Here is a 13,883-nt window from a genome sequence, read left to right on the forward strand (position 1 = left end):
ACAGCCTCATGGCTGGCAGCCGGGTATCAGGGCAGTCCCAGGCTTCTTCTGAGGGCTCTGGAGAGCATGAGATGGGGTGGATTTGGGGCTGCTCATGAATAAGCAGAAAGGTTTTCCCAGGGAATTAAGCAGCTGGAGGACAGGATCTGATGGGCATCTCTGGTTTTGCAGTACCAGGATGCTTGTGGTCCCTTCGAGGGTTACCTGGAGGCAGCATGACGCTGCACGGGTACCAACCACCATGCTGGGCTCTGTTTCCCTCCTGGTATCGGGGCATCCCATCCCGCTCCATGGCAGTGAGTTGGGATGGGGCATCCAGAAACCAGCTGAATGCAGGAGTCTTTGGCTCACAACCCTGAAATGGGGCTACAGACTGCTCCGCCATCCCGCCCAGCTCACTTCTCAGGTGCTGGGTGCTGCTGTCACCCCCGCAGTGACCACATGTGCTCAGCCAATAGCCAGAGACAGCAAGCCATAAGCAGACCACAAGGAGCCACGAGCACGAGCAAGCAGAAGGGACCTGGCCCCTTGGCAGGGACGTCAGCCAGGGCAGCGGGAAGGATGGAGGTGAGGGAAGAGGGGACAGGGAAGGGGATGTGATGTAGGAGGTGGCAGGAGAGAGATGCCAAAGGAGCTGCCTGCTTTGGTAGAGCATGACTAGATGGGGCATGTGGCACTGTCCCCAGTGTCCCCAGTGTCCCTGTGCTGCCATCTGCTGGCAGGTCCCAATCCTGCTCTGGTCCTGAGTCCAGGCACTGTGCCAAGGCCTGGGGACCCCCTGTCACCCCACTGTCCTGTGGCCTGCTCCCGGGCACACAGGGCAACATGGCACCATGCATGGCTCTTGGCCAGACCCCCCAGGGTGCCCTTCAAGCCTCCCTGCAGCGAGCCCAAGGAAGCCGAGCCCCAAAACTGCTCCCGGTGTCCACCCAAAGCACAGCAGGTCCTCATCCCACTCTAACCTGCTCACTGGGCTGCTGGTTTCCCCCACACCACCCCTCTTCCAGTGCTCAGGCACCTCTGTGCCCAGCTCACTCCCCACCTTATCATACACCCTTCACAAGCAGCCTGCCTGAGCACGGGCTGAGTATCATCTCAGTTGTGCTGGCAGACGCAGGGACAGGATCAGACCCTTGGCTGGCAGCAGGTTTGGAGCAGCAGCGCTGCTGGGGCTGGTTTCTCCAGGGATCATCCAGCTCCGCTTCTCACCCAGGCTGCCCAGCAGCGGAGGAAGCTCGCCCTGAGACAGCCCAGGGTCTTGCTGGGCCACAGAGATTTGCTGAGTCCAGTCCTCCTCGTGACAGGCATGCACATACCGAGCCTCTTCCCACGGCCCCCCCTGCCCTCCCCGGCCTTCCCAGCATCTCCATTTCCCCTGGGACCAGCAGGTCTTGGGGCCATGCTGGGGATAATGGTTGGGGACCAGAGCCTTGCCAGGTCTGGGAACACCTAGGCCCACCCTACACATTCCTCTCTGCTTCCTATGGGCACTGGGACCCTGAAAATAACCTTGGTGGGGTGTTAAATGGCATTTGCTTTTCGGATACATTTGGGAAGCGAGGTTAGGGAGGAGGCAAATGACAGAGATGGTGTCCCCACAGAGGCCCTGCAAGTACCACAGCTCATCCCTCCCCAGGCAGATGGCAGCGTCCTGCTCCTTGCTGGAAAATGCCCAAATCCATGGGCAGGGATTGAGCTGCAGCTGTCCCCAGTTTAATTCCTCACAGCCAGGCAAAGTCAGTGTCCAGCGGATTTTCTGTGCGCTTCATGCCCCGGCCCACACGCATGACGGGAAGGCTGCACAGCATAGCAGACCTTGCTGTTGGGAATGATGCCCTGCGTGCGAGCCCTGCAGACTCAGTGCCTGACTTCCACGAGAGCTGCAGGAAGTCGTTTTAGACTAAAAGGGTGTTTTTTTTGCCACAGCCCTGCAAAAGAGAGCTGGAAAAAATCAACCCTCTGAGGGCCACAACCCAAAAAGCCATTAACAATTGTGCTGAAACCTCGCTGTTCAGAGCTGGGACCTGGCATGTAGGTTTTGGTCAGATTTCCAAACAAACCAGGTGTGTGCACCCACCCTGCCTCCCTGCACCTCTGCCCATGCCACCCTCTGTGAGGTTTTTTTTTTCCAAAACAGCCATTCCCACCAGGCCACCTTTCAAAGGCTGTGCTGGCTGCTCAGCCCTTACAAGACATCAGAGACTCCCCCATCAGCACTACCACCCTGCTAGCCATGCTCTCCAGTCATGCTTCACCCACATCCTCAACCTGTGTGTCCAGCCCCACCTCCACCTTACCCTGTGGATGCCCATGCTGCTGCCCACGGCAGAGGTGATGCCAAACTGTGCTGCCAGCCGACGTGCCTGGGTCCTTTTCCAGATGGGGGGCCCTGGCATCCAGGCAGGCTGGCAAGGCTCCCCCCTCCTCCCAGCACATCTGGGCAGCTGTGCCCGCCAGCAGCATCCCCGCGTGGTGCTCACCGTTTCGCCCCAGTAGCTTGCTGACATCAGCGCGGTTTCCTGCCTGCCGGCACCTCTGCACCGTGTGCTCGCCCTGTTACCCCCACAGCCGCACGCCGTGGGGCGGCGAGCCCCAGGCAGCCCCACACCTCTGGCACGGTGAGCCCCCAGGACCTCTTGAAACCACCCTGTGACAGCCAGGACCATGGAGTCAGTGGCTCTGTACAGCTTCCAGGCAACGGAGAAGGATGAGCTCCCCTTTCAGAAAGGGGACACCCTGAAGGTAAGAGGGCAGGGGGGTCACCAGCCATGGAGGGGGTCAGATGCTGCTGCTTTGGGGGACAGAGTGGTCACACAGCATGGGGGTGACACCGGCCCTTTCATTGCACCTTTGTTGCCTCTTTGGGACTTTCTGTGCCGTGTAAGGAGCCATCCTTGAGGTTTTCAGGGTGTGGGGCAGCATCCCCAGCAGCAGTAGGTACCGCTTGTCTTTGCCACCAGTCACATCTCCAGAGAGGACCCAGCTGGGACATGGCATGTGGCCTCCCTGGCCATCAGTGCCACCAGCTGTGCTCTGCAGCAGCCCCGCCAGGGCTGGAACATATTTTCCCCACCCCACAGAGGCACTGGGGGCCGTCAGGAACCAGCGGCAGGGAGCATGTGCCCAAATGCCCACCCATGTGCTGGCATCGGGACAGGCTCTTGGATGCCACCTGGGAATCCCAAAAAGTTGCATTGGGGCTCTGAACATCCCCAGGGGACTGCAGCCCTGCGATGGGGGTGAGGGCCACCTGGCCCACGCTGCCCAGCCACTCACCCTTCTCCATGGAGCTGATGCTGCAAAGCCAGCAGCTCTTCCTGGACCCCCAGCACCCTCCAGCCCCCCAGGGGTACAGCCAGCCCTGGGGAGGGGGAGGGCATGACCCAGCTGTAACCCAGGGCCCCAGACCCGCCATGCCCGTCCCTGCGTGTTTTCCCCACGGCCCCGGCGCTGTGCCCCGGGGTTTCGGATCCTGTTTGCACAGCTGTGCCGGCCCGCGGGCCCCTGCGTGGGAGGCTGGAAAATGGTGTCGCACAGAAATGGGTGTCAGTGCCCCTGCTCGCACCAGGGAGCTTCCTCCCACGGAGCACCCAGCTGCCACCACCCCAGGGGGACACAGGGGCCTGGCTGCCACCCCAGCTCCTCCAAGGACAGAATTTACCCTCTTCCCTGGCCAGGAGTTTGGGGTAACACTGGGCACCCCCCAGCTGCCAGCACCCATGTTGAGCCAGACTGTGAGCCGAGGAAGGCTGGAGGGAGAAGCCAGCTCGGTACAGGTGCCCCAACCACCCCCAAAACATGTTACCTTTGTCAGAGCCCCCTTTTCCCCAGGTTTCAGTGGGGGGTGTGAGGTCTGGGGCAGCAGTGGGGGTCCCACTTGGCCTCTCTCCCAGGGAGACAGCAGCTGGGCTGACCCCTCCCTGATCCTCTCTTGCCTTAGATCCTCAACATGGAAGATGACCAGAACTGGTACAAGGCTGAGCTGTACGGCTGTGAGGGCTTCGTCCCCAAAAACTACATCAAGGTCAAGCCGCATCCGTAAGTAGCATCCCACTGTGGGGAAGGGTGGCTCAAAGCCCTGCTCTGCTAGCACCCACCAGCTCCAGGACATCCTCTCCCACCACCCAGGCAGCGATCCCAATGGTGCATCCCGATGCCCAAAGGTTTGCCACAAGCCAGGGTAGTCCCACACATGGGGAAACTGAGTCACAGGGCAATGCAGCAGCAATGGGGTCTGCCTGCCGGGTCATTCTGCCATTGCCACCACAGCCAGAGGGGATGGGAGACAGCAGCATGCCCATGTACCCCCAACACACAGAAATTCAACCCTTACGCTGGGCTGCCCGCTAAACAAATGATAATTGGGGAACAACAAAGCATTATGGGATTACGACTGCATTAGACACAATCCTATTACTGTGTTATTAAAGCCCAGCATAATCCACCCCTGTTTTAACCTGTGTTTTATGTATCATTATCCCTGGTAAATCACATTTAAATGCCATAGCAAAACCTGCTCGGGGCTGCGGCTGGGGAGCAGGAATGCTGGGCTCGGGGCAGCCTGGGGCAGATCCCATTGCCTCTCCCAGATCCCATTGCCTCTCCCAGATCCCATTGCCTCTCCGGCTTCAGTTAACAAGCCGGGATGGGCAAGACGCGACCTCTTCCTGTGCAGCACCTGGAGGGCTGGCACTGGGAGCTGCTCTGTGCTGGAGTCCATGCCTGATCATTCACGAGGCTATTTTAAAAGAGTCTCCATGGCCTGGGGCTCCCAAATACACCAGCTCAGCCTTGGCAGGGACAGGAGGTGGGGACTCTGCTCCTCCACTTCATTTTGGCAGCTGCCAGCAATGCAGGCAGGAAGGGTTTCATCCTGGCACAGAGGGATTCCTGCTCTGTGAACCCCCCTGTAGCACCTGCAGGGCTGTTCTCACAGTCCCCGTGGGACATGTGGGAGGAGTAGGGGGAAAGGCAGCCAAGTGGGGGATGAGGCATGTGGTGCGGCAAGGTGGGTGACAGGATGCGGTTGCAACTGTTGGTGATGCTGCACTCGCCCAGGCAGCGCATGAGGACACATCGGCACCCACAGCACCCTGTGATCCACCCCTGCAAAAGTGCTGTGGTAAATCGGGGAGGAGGGGAAGGGAGAAACCGCTGCCAGGGGGTCCCAGCCCCATGGGGAACCCGATAGGGACCCCGCTCCCACCGGCACCGGGGCTGTTGGTGCCTCCATCCCGCGGGGTGGGGATGCAGCACTGGGATGTCGAGGGGTGGCTGCATGGCTGAGCCCGGTGCCCCTGGCAGGTGGTACGCAGGCAGGATCTCCCGGCACCTGGCAGAGGAGCGGCTCCTCGAGCGCAAGTACCTGGGAGCCTTCCTGATCCGCGACAGCGAGAGTGCCCCAGGGGAGTTCTCCATCTCCGTCAAGTAAGTGGCCACGGGATGCGGATGGGCACGTGGCAGGATGGGCAAGGGACCCCTGCAGCCCCTGCTTTGGGGACCAAGGGAATCAGGCCACCCTTGTGCGTGCTCCCTGCTGCGGTGCCGAGGAAGGAATGAACGCCCTGCCCTGCTCCGGCTGCTTTGAAGGGGTTGGGGGCTGCAGAGCCGTGTCCCCCAACACGTCCAGGCACAGTCTTGCACAGGGCCGCCTTCTTCCCTCTGCAGCCTCATGCTCTGCCTCCACCCCCACTGCTTCCTGCTCCCTTCCTACACCAGTGGGCTGCATCGCTGCTTTGCCCAGTGTCCCTCGCTGGGGCGCCCCTAAATACAGCCACACGGGTAACGATGGGGCTGGGGCCAAGCCGCCAGCACAGCCCAGGGGGCGTGGCCTGGAGGAGCAAGTTACCCAGAGCATCCCCAGGGACCAAGGGCTTCGGCATCCCAGTGCAGTGGGGCAGATGGTTTCGGCATCGACGGCCAGGGCTGTACGAAGGCAGCGTGCCCCCCGGGCAGAGCGTGCCCTCTGGGCTTCTCACCCCACCGCTGCCCCTTCCCTGCCCGGGGCCAGGGTAGCAGGAGCCAGCCCCAGGCCAACCAGGCACTTTCTCACGCTGCTAATCTCTAATTAAGTGTTTAAGGAGGTTCTTGCCCATAATGAAAGGGAGAGTGTTCTGCAGTGCGTCACCAGCATGGCCAGGTCCCTGCCCCTGCCCGGGGGCCTGGCAGCAGCCAGTCGCTGCAGCAGCCCCATGCCAGTGCGGGCACCCCAACCTGCCACCCCCAGGCACACACCGAGGGGTGCCAGCATGCGGGGCTGACGAGGGAAATCCCCACCTACCACGTCCTCCCGTGGCTTGGGGGTCCCCAGGGGTGCAGCGGATTTAGGAGCCTAAGCCCAGCCTTTGCAGTCCCCTCCTGGTACGTGCTGAGCTGAGACCTGCAGCTCTCACCACACTTTCCTCAGATATGGCCCCTGTTTGCTCCCTGGACAAAGCCACCTGCCCTACACGGGACCGATGCTGCCAGCCCCAAGCCCACAAGCATCCTGCTGTGCCGGGGCTGGGTGCTGAGCTTCAGCTGCATCTGGGATGAGCTGTGGCAGGTCTCAGCTGTGGGCTGTTGTATGTGCTGAGGACCCCCTCGGGCTGACTGTCACCCCTGGCTATGGCAGGATGGGTGTAGTGGGACCGGTGGGCGCAGATGGACCCCGCACAGCCTGACCAGCTGGAATGGGGTCTCGATGCTGCCAGCATCCCAAGGCCGGAATAACATCTGTCCTCTTTCCACAGTTATGGGCAGCATGTCCAGCACTTCAAGGTGCTCAGGGAGAGGAACGGCAAGTATTTCCTCTGGGAGGAAAAGTTCAACTCCCTCAATGAGCTGGTGGATTTCTACAGGACGACCACCATTGCCAAAAAGCAGCAGATCTTCCTCCGGGATGAGGACCAGACCCAGGAGGTACCATCAGGGGATGGGGCCGTGGGGACACACGGAGCTGGGGTGTGGGGTGATGGCATGGCTGGCAGCAGGGCCCAGCTAGGAGCTCATTTCTGATCCCCTTTGGAATCCCACATTGTTCCCCTGGTACCAGGGTTGCCACCACCCTGCTATGGTCCATGGGGAAACTGAGGCACGGGACAGGCCGGTGGGTCAGCAGCACTGCCATGGTCTCGCTTTGCCCCGGACTGTGCTCGCAGGGAGGCATCACGGGGCTGCAGCTCCTGGGGGACAGGGGTTTCCTCCTGCCTGAACCTTTCCTGCTCCTCCCTGCCAGCCACGGGACACTGGTGACAGCTAAGAAACAGAGAGGGACAACAACACAGAATCACAGAATCATTTAGGTTGGACAAGACCTCTAAGATCACCAAGTCCAACTGTTAACCCAGCACTGCCCAGCCCACCACTAAGCCCTGTCCCCAAGCACCGCATCTACGCGTTTTTTGAACACTTCCATGGATGGTGACTCCACCACCTCCCTGGGCAGCCTGTCCCAGTGCCTGACCACCCTTTCCGTGAAGATATTTCCCCTAATATCCCATCTAAACCTCCCTGGTGCAACTTGAGGCTGTTTCCTCTTGTCCTGTCGCTTGTTACCTGGGAGAAGAGACCGACCCCACCTGGCTACAGCCCCTGTCTGGGGAATGTGGAATGGAAGCAAATGGCCCAGCTCTGGGACTGGTTCCAGCCCCTGGGTGCAGGCTTCCCCTCACACGAAGCATCCTGGGGGTCCGGACCCAAACCCCTCCGTGAGCCCCCTCAAGGCTCAGCTCCCCCTGGCTGCGGTGTCCCCACCCAGGGGGACAGGGACATCCCAGGTGCCTGGCTGGCACTTGTCCCTGTGCTCAGGCTTGTTTCAAGGTGGTGTCAAACAGGAGAGGGTGCGACAGCAGGTGACAGGCAGTGCTGCAGGGAAGCCATCAGGGTGGAGAAAAGCCACCCGGTGCAGCTCAGCAGCGCAGGGCAGGGCAGCTCACCTCGGGCTCATACCACTGTCCCTCGGGCCAGGGGTGATGCCCAGGGCGGGTGACAGAGCCCGACCAGCTTGGGACAGGGTGCAGGCAGCTTCAGGCAAGCTCCAACAAAGCCAAGCCCTGGGGCAGTGGTGGTGGAGCTCGTGAAACTGGGCCCTGGGAGCTGGGCTGGGGGCAGCTCCAGCACCCAGGGGGGCCCAGGAAGGACCTGGGAAGAAGCGGGGTGCCAGCTGCCTCCGCGGGGCAGGGCTCCCCCGGGCACCCATCTTGGCTTTCCTGGGAAGCAGGAACAGGGAGTCTTGTGCCCTGGGATGCTCCTCTGCACCCCAGGCTCTGCCCTGTACCCCAGGGTGCTCCCTGCACCCCAGGCTCTTCCCTGCACCTCAGGGTGTTCCCCCACACCCCAGGGTGTTTCCTGCACCCCAGGCTCTGCCCTGCACTCAGGGCTGTCCCTAGCACTGTGGCTTTTCCCATGGCAGGATTTCCCTAGCTCCAAACCTTCATCCTCAAAGCGGGCACCTCAGGCCCCCCCACACCTACGTTCTGGCTGCCCAAGGCTGGTCCTTGCCACGCAGTGGCATGACATCCCTGTCACACTGGGGACACCAGCAGTGCAAGGCATTGCAGAGGGGCTGGTGGATGGGGAGACCTCTCCCCCCACCAACCCCTGCCCTCCACTTCCCGCCAGGTGAGGAGACCCAAATTCGTGCAAGCCCAGTTTGACTTCTCAGCCCATGACGGCTCCCAGCTGCCCTTCCTCCGTGGGGACATCATTGAGGTCTTGGACTGCCCCGACCCAAACTGGTGGCAGGGGAAGATCTATGGGCGCGTCGGCCTCTTCCCCCGCAACTACGTCCACCCCATCCGCAAGTGAGCTGCCGCCAGCGCTGTGGGTCCCCCCGCTGCCCCCCACTCACCGGAGCTGCTTTGTGCCTGCCCGCGGACTGCACTGCATCCCCACGAACGGTGCCTGTCCCCACGCTGGGCTGCCAGCGCACCAGGTCCTGGTGCCGTGTGGGCTGTACTGGAGGTAGAGGCCAGGCTGGTGGTGATCCCCATCCAGGGCTGCCCAGCTCTGGTGCTCTGAAGCATCAGCGACGGCTGAACCTGCTCCCCGACCCAGGAGACCCCCACCGCTTCCAGCCCAGGCATTGCCTCTTGCTGCGGGCTGGCAGCGGCGCTCCCCTGGGAAGGAGCACAGAGCATCAAACCAGGGCCATAAAAACTTTTCCAGAGCCACAACCCAACAGGTGGCAGCAACGGAGGTGAAGAGCATGTACCCCAAACCTTTGCTCCTCGCCAGACCCGGTAAGTGAAGCCCGGGCTCCAGGGAGGGCTGCAGGCAGCCAGGGTACAGCCGGGCTTGGTACCTCCTCAGAGGGGTGCCAGGGCTCAGGGCACCAGGGGGAGGCTGATCCGGGGGGATTCAGTCCTGTGGGTGCTGTTCATAGCTGCAAATTGTGGCTCTTCTTAAATATATATATAATTTTTTTTTATTTAGAGCTAGTAAAACATGTTTGGGTGACACCCTCGAGTGTGGCTGCTCCTTTTCCACCACCAGCTCGGGGATCCTGTGGTCGCACTCACACACCTGCTGCTTTGCTGTGGTTTTGCTTCCCCTGCAGCCCTTATTCACCCTCCCCAATACTTCTCCCCAGACCCCCCGCGGGACTCAGTGCCCCCGCAGGTGCCCCCCACATCTCACAGCCCCATGGGATGTATTCAGGGTCCACACTGCTGAGAACACCCAGCTCACTGCACCAGTGGATTTAAACATCCTGTATCCCAAATGTGAGATAAAAACTATCACCCAAATTCCCATCTCTCTCCCCTTCCCAGCACCTTTCCACCCCTGGGGGCTGGCAGGCCGCTAGGCAAAATAGGCATAGCAGAAAATATTGATGCACATGAGGATAACGGCATTGATGCTGCAGATGCGGGCCCAGAAGGGGGGCTCCGTCGCATCCTTGAGGATCATGGCCGAGGATCCCTCTGCCTTTGACGGCTGCTGGCTGCCCGGGGTGGCTGAGCAGGAACCTGTCACAGAAGGACGGGGAGTGTGGGGAACGGAAGGCCACGGGGACCAGCCACCTCCTTGGGGGTGGCACAGTCCCTGAGAAACTGAGGCACAGGGCATCCATGGTGTCCTGCTGCCCATCGCAGGCAGGGAGCTGGGGGCACTGAAGATGTCTCCCCTGTTAGACACCCCCAGGGACACACTCACCATCAGGGGGTCCCTGGGATATGCCATCCACAGAGGGCTTGGGGGGCTTCCACGAAAGGGTCCACCAGGTGAGATCCTTCAGCTAGAAACCAGGATGAAATTTGGTGAGAAAACACCCACAGGCCAGACCCCTCCATGGGGACCCCTCTGGCCGAGCTTGGGGTGCACGTGGGTGACACCAGTGTCTCTGGCCAAGGAGGTCCAGTGGGTGGATGCAGCTGTGGGGGCCAGGGTGAGGGGTCTTGGGTGCCCTACTGACCTGGGCCAGAGGTGGTGGGGAGGTCAGCAAGCTGCCCCCCACCACGATGGTGCCCGTGGCGGCGCACAACAGCATGGCAAAGTGCAGGTAGTGGATGTCAGCAAGCAGCCAGGGCCGCCTGTCAGGGACTCCGCAACGGGGTGGGGGGTGCACCAGCTCCAGCCCCATCCTGGCCAGTCCCAGCACCAGCCCTGCCATCAGGCCCCAGAAAGCTCCCTGCAAAGCAAAGGTCTATGGGGGGATGTCTGGAGCAGGAACAGTCACTCTGCACCCCAGCTGGCTGACCCCTGGCCTAATCCTGCATCCCCTCCGCAGGGGATGTCACCATCAGCTGTGCTACACTTGGTGGCCATGCATGGTGGCACCTGCCTCCTCCTCCTCCTCCTCTTCGTCACCCACCAGCTCCCTGGGGAAACACCAGCCAGTCTCAGTTCCTCTTTGCAGTGCTTCCAGCATCACCTCTCTCCTTCCAGCAACCCCCCGAACCCTGCTGAGTCCCTGGGAGCAGGGTGGGCAGGGAGGTGTTGGCACCACCCCATGTACACAAGCATCCCCAGGGCCACCCCGACCACATACCTGCTCGTTAGCTCGGGGCCAGAAGACAGCCAGGATGAAGACAGCAGTGACAGGGGGAGCCAGGTAGCTGGTGACAGCCTGGATGTAGACGTAGAGCTGACCACCACTGGAGCTCTGCAGGATGGGGATCCAGACCACGCTGAGAGCCACCAGCACCACCGTGACCACCCTGTGAGCAGCAGCAATGCTCTGCAGGGTGATGAACCTGTCCCACCTACACCTCCTTGCACCCGCGGCATCACCGTGGTGGTGGGGGTTCCCCAGGGTCAGGGGTTGGGTCCCAGCACCGGTGAAGAAAAGCTGGCCAGGGGATGCAGGTGGGTCAGCAGGAGGATGCTCACTGCCAGGTGACATCCCCAGGGCTGTGGAGGATGCTAATTATGCCAGTGCAGGCTCCATCCCAGGCAGGTGAGTGTTCCCCAGGCCCCCATCCACCCCCAGAGGCTGCAAAGTTGGACCCCCATAGGGAGACACTGGGCAATGGGTGCTTTTGCTATGAAAAGTCCCCAGCTGTGGAGGCTGGGTGCTCTGGCCAGATTTGGGTGATGCCCTCAGCACCCCCGCATCCAGCCAAAGCACCCAGCTGAGAGCCAGGGACGTGGGCTGAGCTGCCTCGTGCTCAGCTCCCCCCAGCCTGGCTGCAACGGAGGGGTGCATTTGTCCCCCAACACCATCCTGTCCCCATCCTCACCCAAAGCCCAGCCGCATCTTGCGGCATCACCCTCCTCCGAAGCGGGAGGCGCTGGCCAGACCCCAGCTTTTTGGGCCCAATCTGAGCAGGCTGGGCAGGACATGTCCTGCAAGCTGCTGTATTTATAGCTCTGCCTGGCTTGTTTACAGCTTTGCAGAATTACCTATATCTCCATCTGCTCACCTCGAAAAGCAGAAGTAGAAAAAATAACATAAAATAAAATAAAAAAAAAAGCAATGAAAGCATCTCTAGTCAGAACCCCCGCTGCCTGCCTGGTGCTTTGGAAAGAGGAAGCAGCCTGAGCACAGAATGCGTGTCCTGACCCAAGGGCAGGAGGAAACCCCTGTGCTTGGTATGTCTTTAAGCCACAGAAGATGCTAAAAGGTCATGGGAAAAATACCGGAATGTCTGAGCATGGCGGTGAGCTGGGGGTGCTGCGTGGCCGTACCCCGCTCTGCACACAGCCTGAGGTGGGGATCCGGGCAGGGATGGGGGCAGAGCCTGGCACAGCCTGGGGGGGATTCGGGCAGGATCGGGTGTTCTCATCACTGTGCCATCACCTGAGCACAGAGCATGCATCAAACACCAGCAGGGTTTTCCAGCTGATGGCACAGCCATGGCAGGAGCTCAGGCCCCCAGGTCCAGGAACTGGGACCTCTCTCCAGGTCCATGATCAAACCCCTTCCCTCCCTGTGCTGAGCCCCAGGGCACCCCCACCCTGGCAGGTCCAGGGGATGGTTGGGACCCCCGGGACAGCTACCCAGAAATAACCCCACGCCACCTATCCCTGTGCTGGCAGGTGGAAAAACCTTAAACAACTTAAGCAGCTTTTTTTTTTTTTCTTTTTTTCCTTTCCAAAACATTTATGGTTGGCTGTGTCCCTGCAGGGCCGTCTGGCAGCGATGCGCAGCGCCCTGCTTGCACAAATCACCCGATGCACTAATGCATCACCCGGGATCGGCCGCAGCAGCGGCTCCCGCCCAGGGCAGGCAAAGCCCTTTGCAAATACTCATTAGCCATCCCCGGGAAAGCTCTCCAGCGTTATTACACCCCTTGTCACAGCACCAAAGCCAGTGTCAGGGAGGGGCGAGGTAGGCCCCGAGACACGCACCCCACTGGTTCCCACGGGGGAGCCGTGCAGGACTGCAGTTCCCCGGGATCACTGCCCATCCCCTTCCCACCCTGCGGAGACGGAGGATGCCAAGGAACGGCTGCTCCTGGAGCCGCCAGCCCAGCCAGCCCTCCCCGCAGCCCCAGCAGAGCCCAGCCAAAGCCCTGACCCAGATTCCCTCCTTGTTATTGTCTGCCCTGCGCCGAGGACACTCCCGCGCACCCCGGCACCACGCCGGGCATTCCCCAGCGCTGACTCCACCGCCCCGAGCGTGGCACTGCGGGCAGGGTCCCGGGCTCCCCGCTGGCACCCACCAGCCCCCGGAGCAGCTGGGCATGTGCAGGCAGCGCTGCGCTTTGTGGCTCGGCCGAGGTCTCCCATGTGCTTCGCTTGCAACCCCGGCGGGGAGCAGCCCCTGGCTTCCCCTGGAGAACGGGGTGGAGGTGGCGAGGGACAGACTTCACGCTGGGCACAGCTCAGCCCCCCCAAGCGCCCCGAGCACCCCGTCTGCCCTTCCAGCGCTTCCAGACGTGCGTTAATCCCAGGGCTGGCTTTCCTTTCATAAGCCAGGCTGAGCACAGGCACTTTGCAGGCTCCCAGGCGCAAAGGCACGTCAGAGGGCCAGCCCAGCCCCACCAGTCTCCCTGAAACCCAGGGGCTCTCCCAAACCCCGCTCCCTACCTGCCCACCAAGAGCAGCTCTCGCTCGCCAGCCCCTGGCCTAAGCTTCCTCCAGATGTCCATGGTGAAGAGGGTGCTGCTGCTGTTGAATATGGAGGTCAGGGATGACATGAGCGCGGCCATCATCACCGCAATCATCAGACCCCGCAGTCCTGGGGAAGAGAGGGACTGTCAGGGAGCAGCTGAACTGGGGGAGGGGAGGGGATGGGGTGGGATGCGACCGCCCCACTGCTTCACCCAGGGGTAATGCCTCCCCCTCCGCATGCACACACTGGGATTCTCCCTGGGGTAAACACAGGGTTTGGGGACACCCAGCAGCACCTCGGGATGCTGGGACCCTGCGCTGCCCCGGGGTCACCCACATCCCCTGACCTCACTTCAAGAGTCACCCTTGGAGAGGCTGCATGGGCCACCCCAGGCACAAACCCA

The 13,883-nt window shown here is 61.4% G+C and overlaps 3 protein-coding genes across 3 annotated transcripts in view; 1 reads left to right on the top strand and 2 right to left on the bottom strand.

Moving 5' to 3' along the window:
* EPN2 (epsin 2) overlaps nt 1-2,435 on the bottom strand; it is a 64,586-nt gene extending 62,151 nt beyond the window's left edge. Inside the window, exon 1 of the mRNA XM_055706748.1 lies at nt 2,298-2,435. The gene's annotated coding sequence lies outside the window, so the exon portion shown is untranslated. The remainder of the gene's footprint in view (nt 1-2,297) is intronic.
* Nucleotides 2,436-2,520: 85 nt separating this feature from the next.
* On the top strand, nt 2,521-9,445 carry GRAP (GRB2 related adaptor protein). The gene is made up of 5 exons (XM_005435682.3): nt 2,521-2,742; nt 3,941-4,038; nt 5,305-5,427; nt 6,732-6,900; nt 8,602-9,445. The coding sequence occupies exons 1-5, from the start codon at nt 2,665-2,667 to the stop codon at nt 8,785-8,787; spliced, it is 654 nt and encodes a 217-aa protein (XP_005435739.1). The 5' UTR covers nt 2,521-2,664; the 3' UTR covers nt 8,788-9,445.
* The window catches only part of SLC5A10 (solute carrier family 5 member 10), a 41,368-nt gene continuing 36,548 nt past the window's right edge, over nt 9,064-13,883 (bottom strand). Inside the window, exons 11-15 of the mRNA XM_005435679.3 lie at nt 13,456-13,606; nt 10,973-11,141; nt 10,397-10,612; nt 10,138-10,219; nt 9,064-9,950 (exon numbers count right to left, since the gene is read on the bottom strand). Coding sequence (XP_005435736.2) covers nt 9,784-9,950; nt 10,138-10,219; nt 10,397-10,612; nt 10,973-11,141; nt 13,456-13,606 — 785 coding nt within the window. The 3' untranslated portion in view covers nt 9,064-9,783. The remainder of the gene's footprint in view (nt 9,951-10,137; nt 10,220-10,396; nt 10,613-10,972; nt 11,142-13,455; nt 13,607-13,883) is intronic.

This window comes from Falco cherrug, chromosome 4 (genome assembly GCF_023634085.1).
Source record: "Falco cherrug isolate bFalChe1 chromosome 4, bFalChe1.pri, whole genome shotgun sequence".
NCBI classification, from domain to species: Eukaryota; Metazoa; Chordata; class Aves; order Falconiformes; family Falconidae; genus Falco; species Falco cherrug.

Bases quoted from the DNA above. Each gene is read 5' to 3' on its own strand.
- GRAP (XM_005435682.3), top strand. From the start codon at position 2,665: ATGGAGTCAGTGGCTCTGTACAGCTTCCAGGCAACGGAGAAGGATGAG. The intron at 4,039-5,304 runs GTAAGTAGCATC...TGCCCCTGGCAG, and splicing joins ATCAAGGTCAAGCCGCATCC to GTGGTACGCAGGCAGGATCT. The intron at 6,901-8,601 runs GTACCATCAGGG...ACTTCCCGCCAG, and splicing joins ATGAGGACCAGACCCAGGAG to GTGAGGAGACCCAAATTCGT.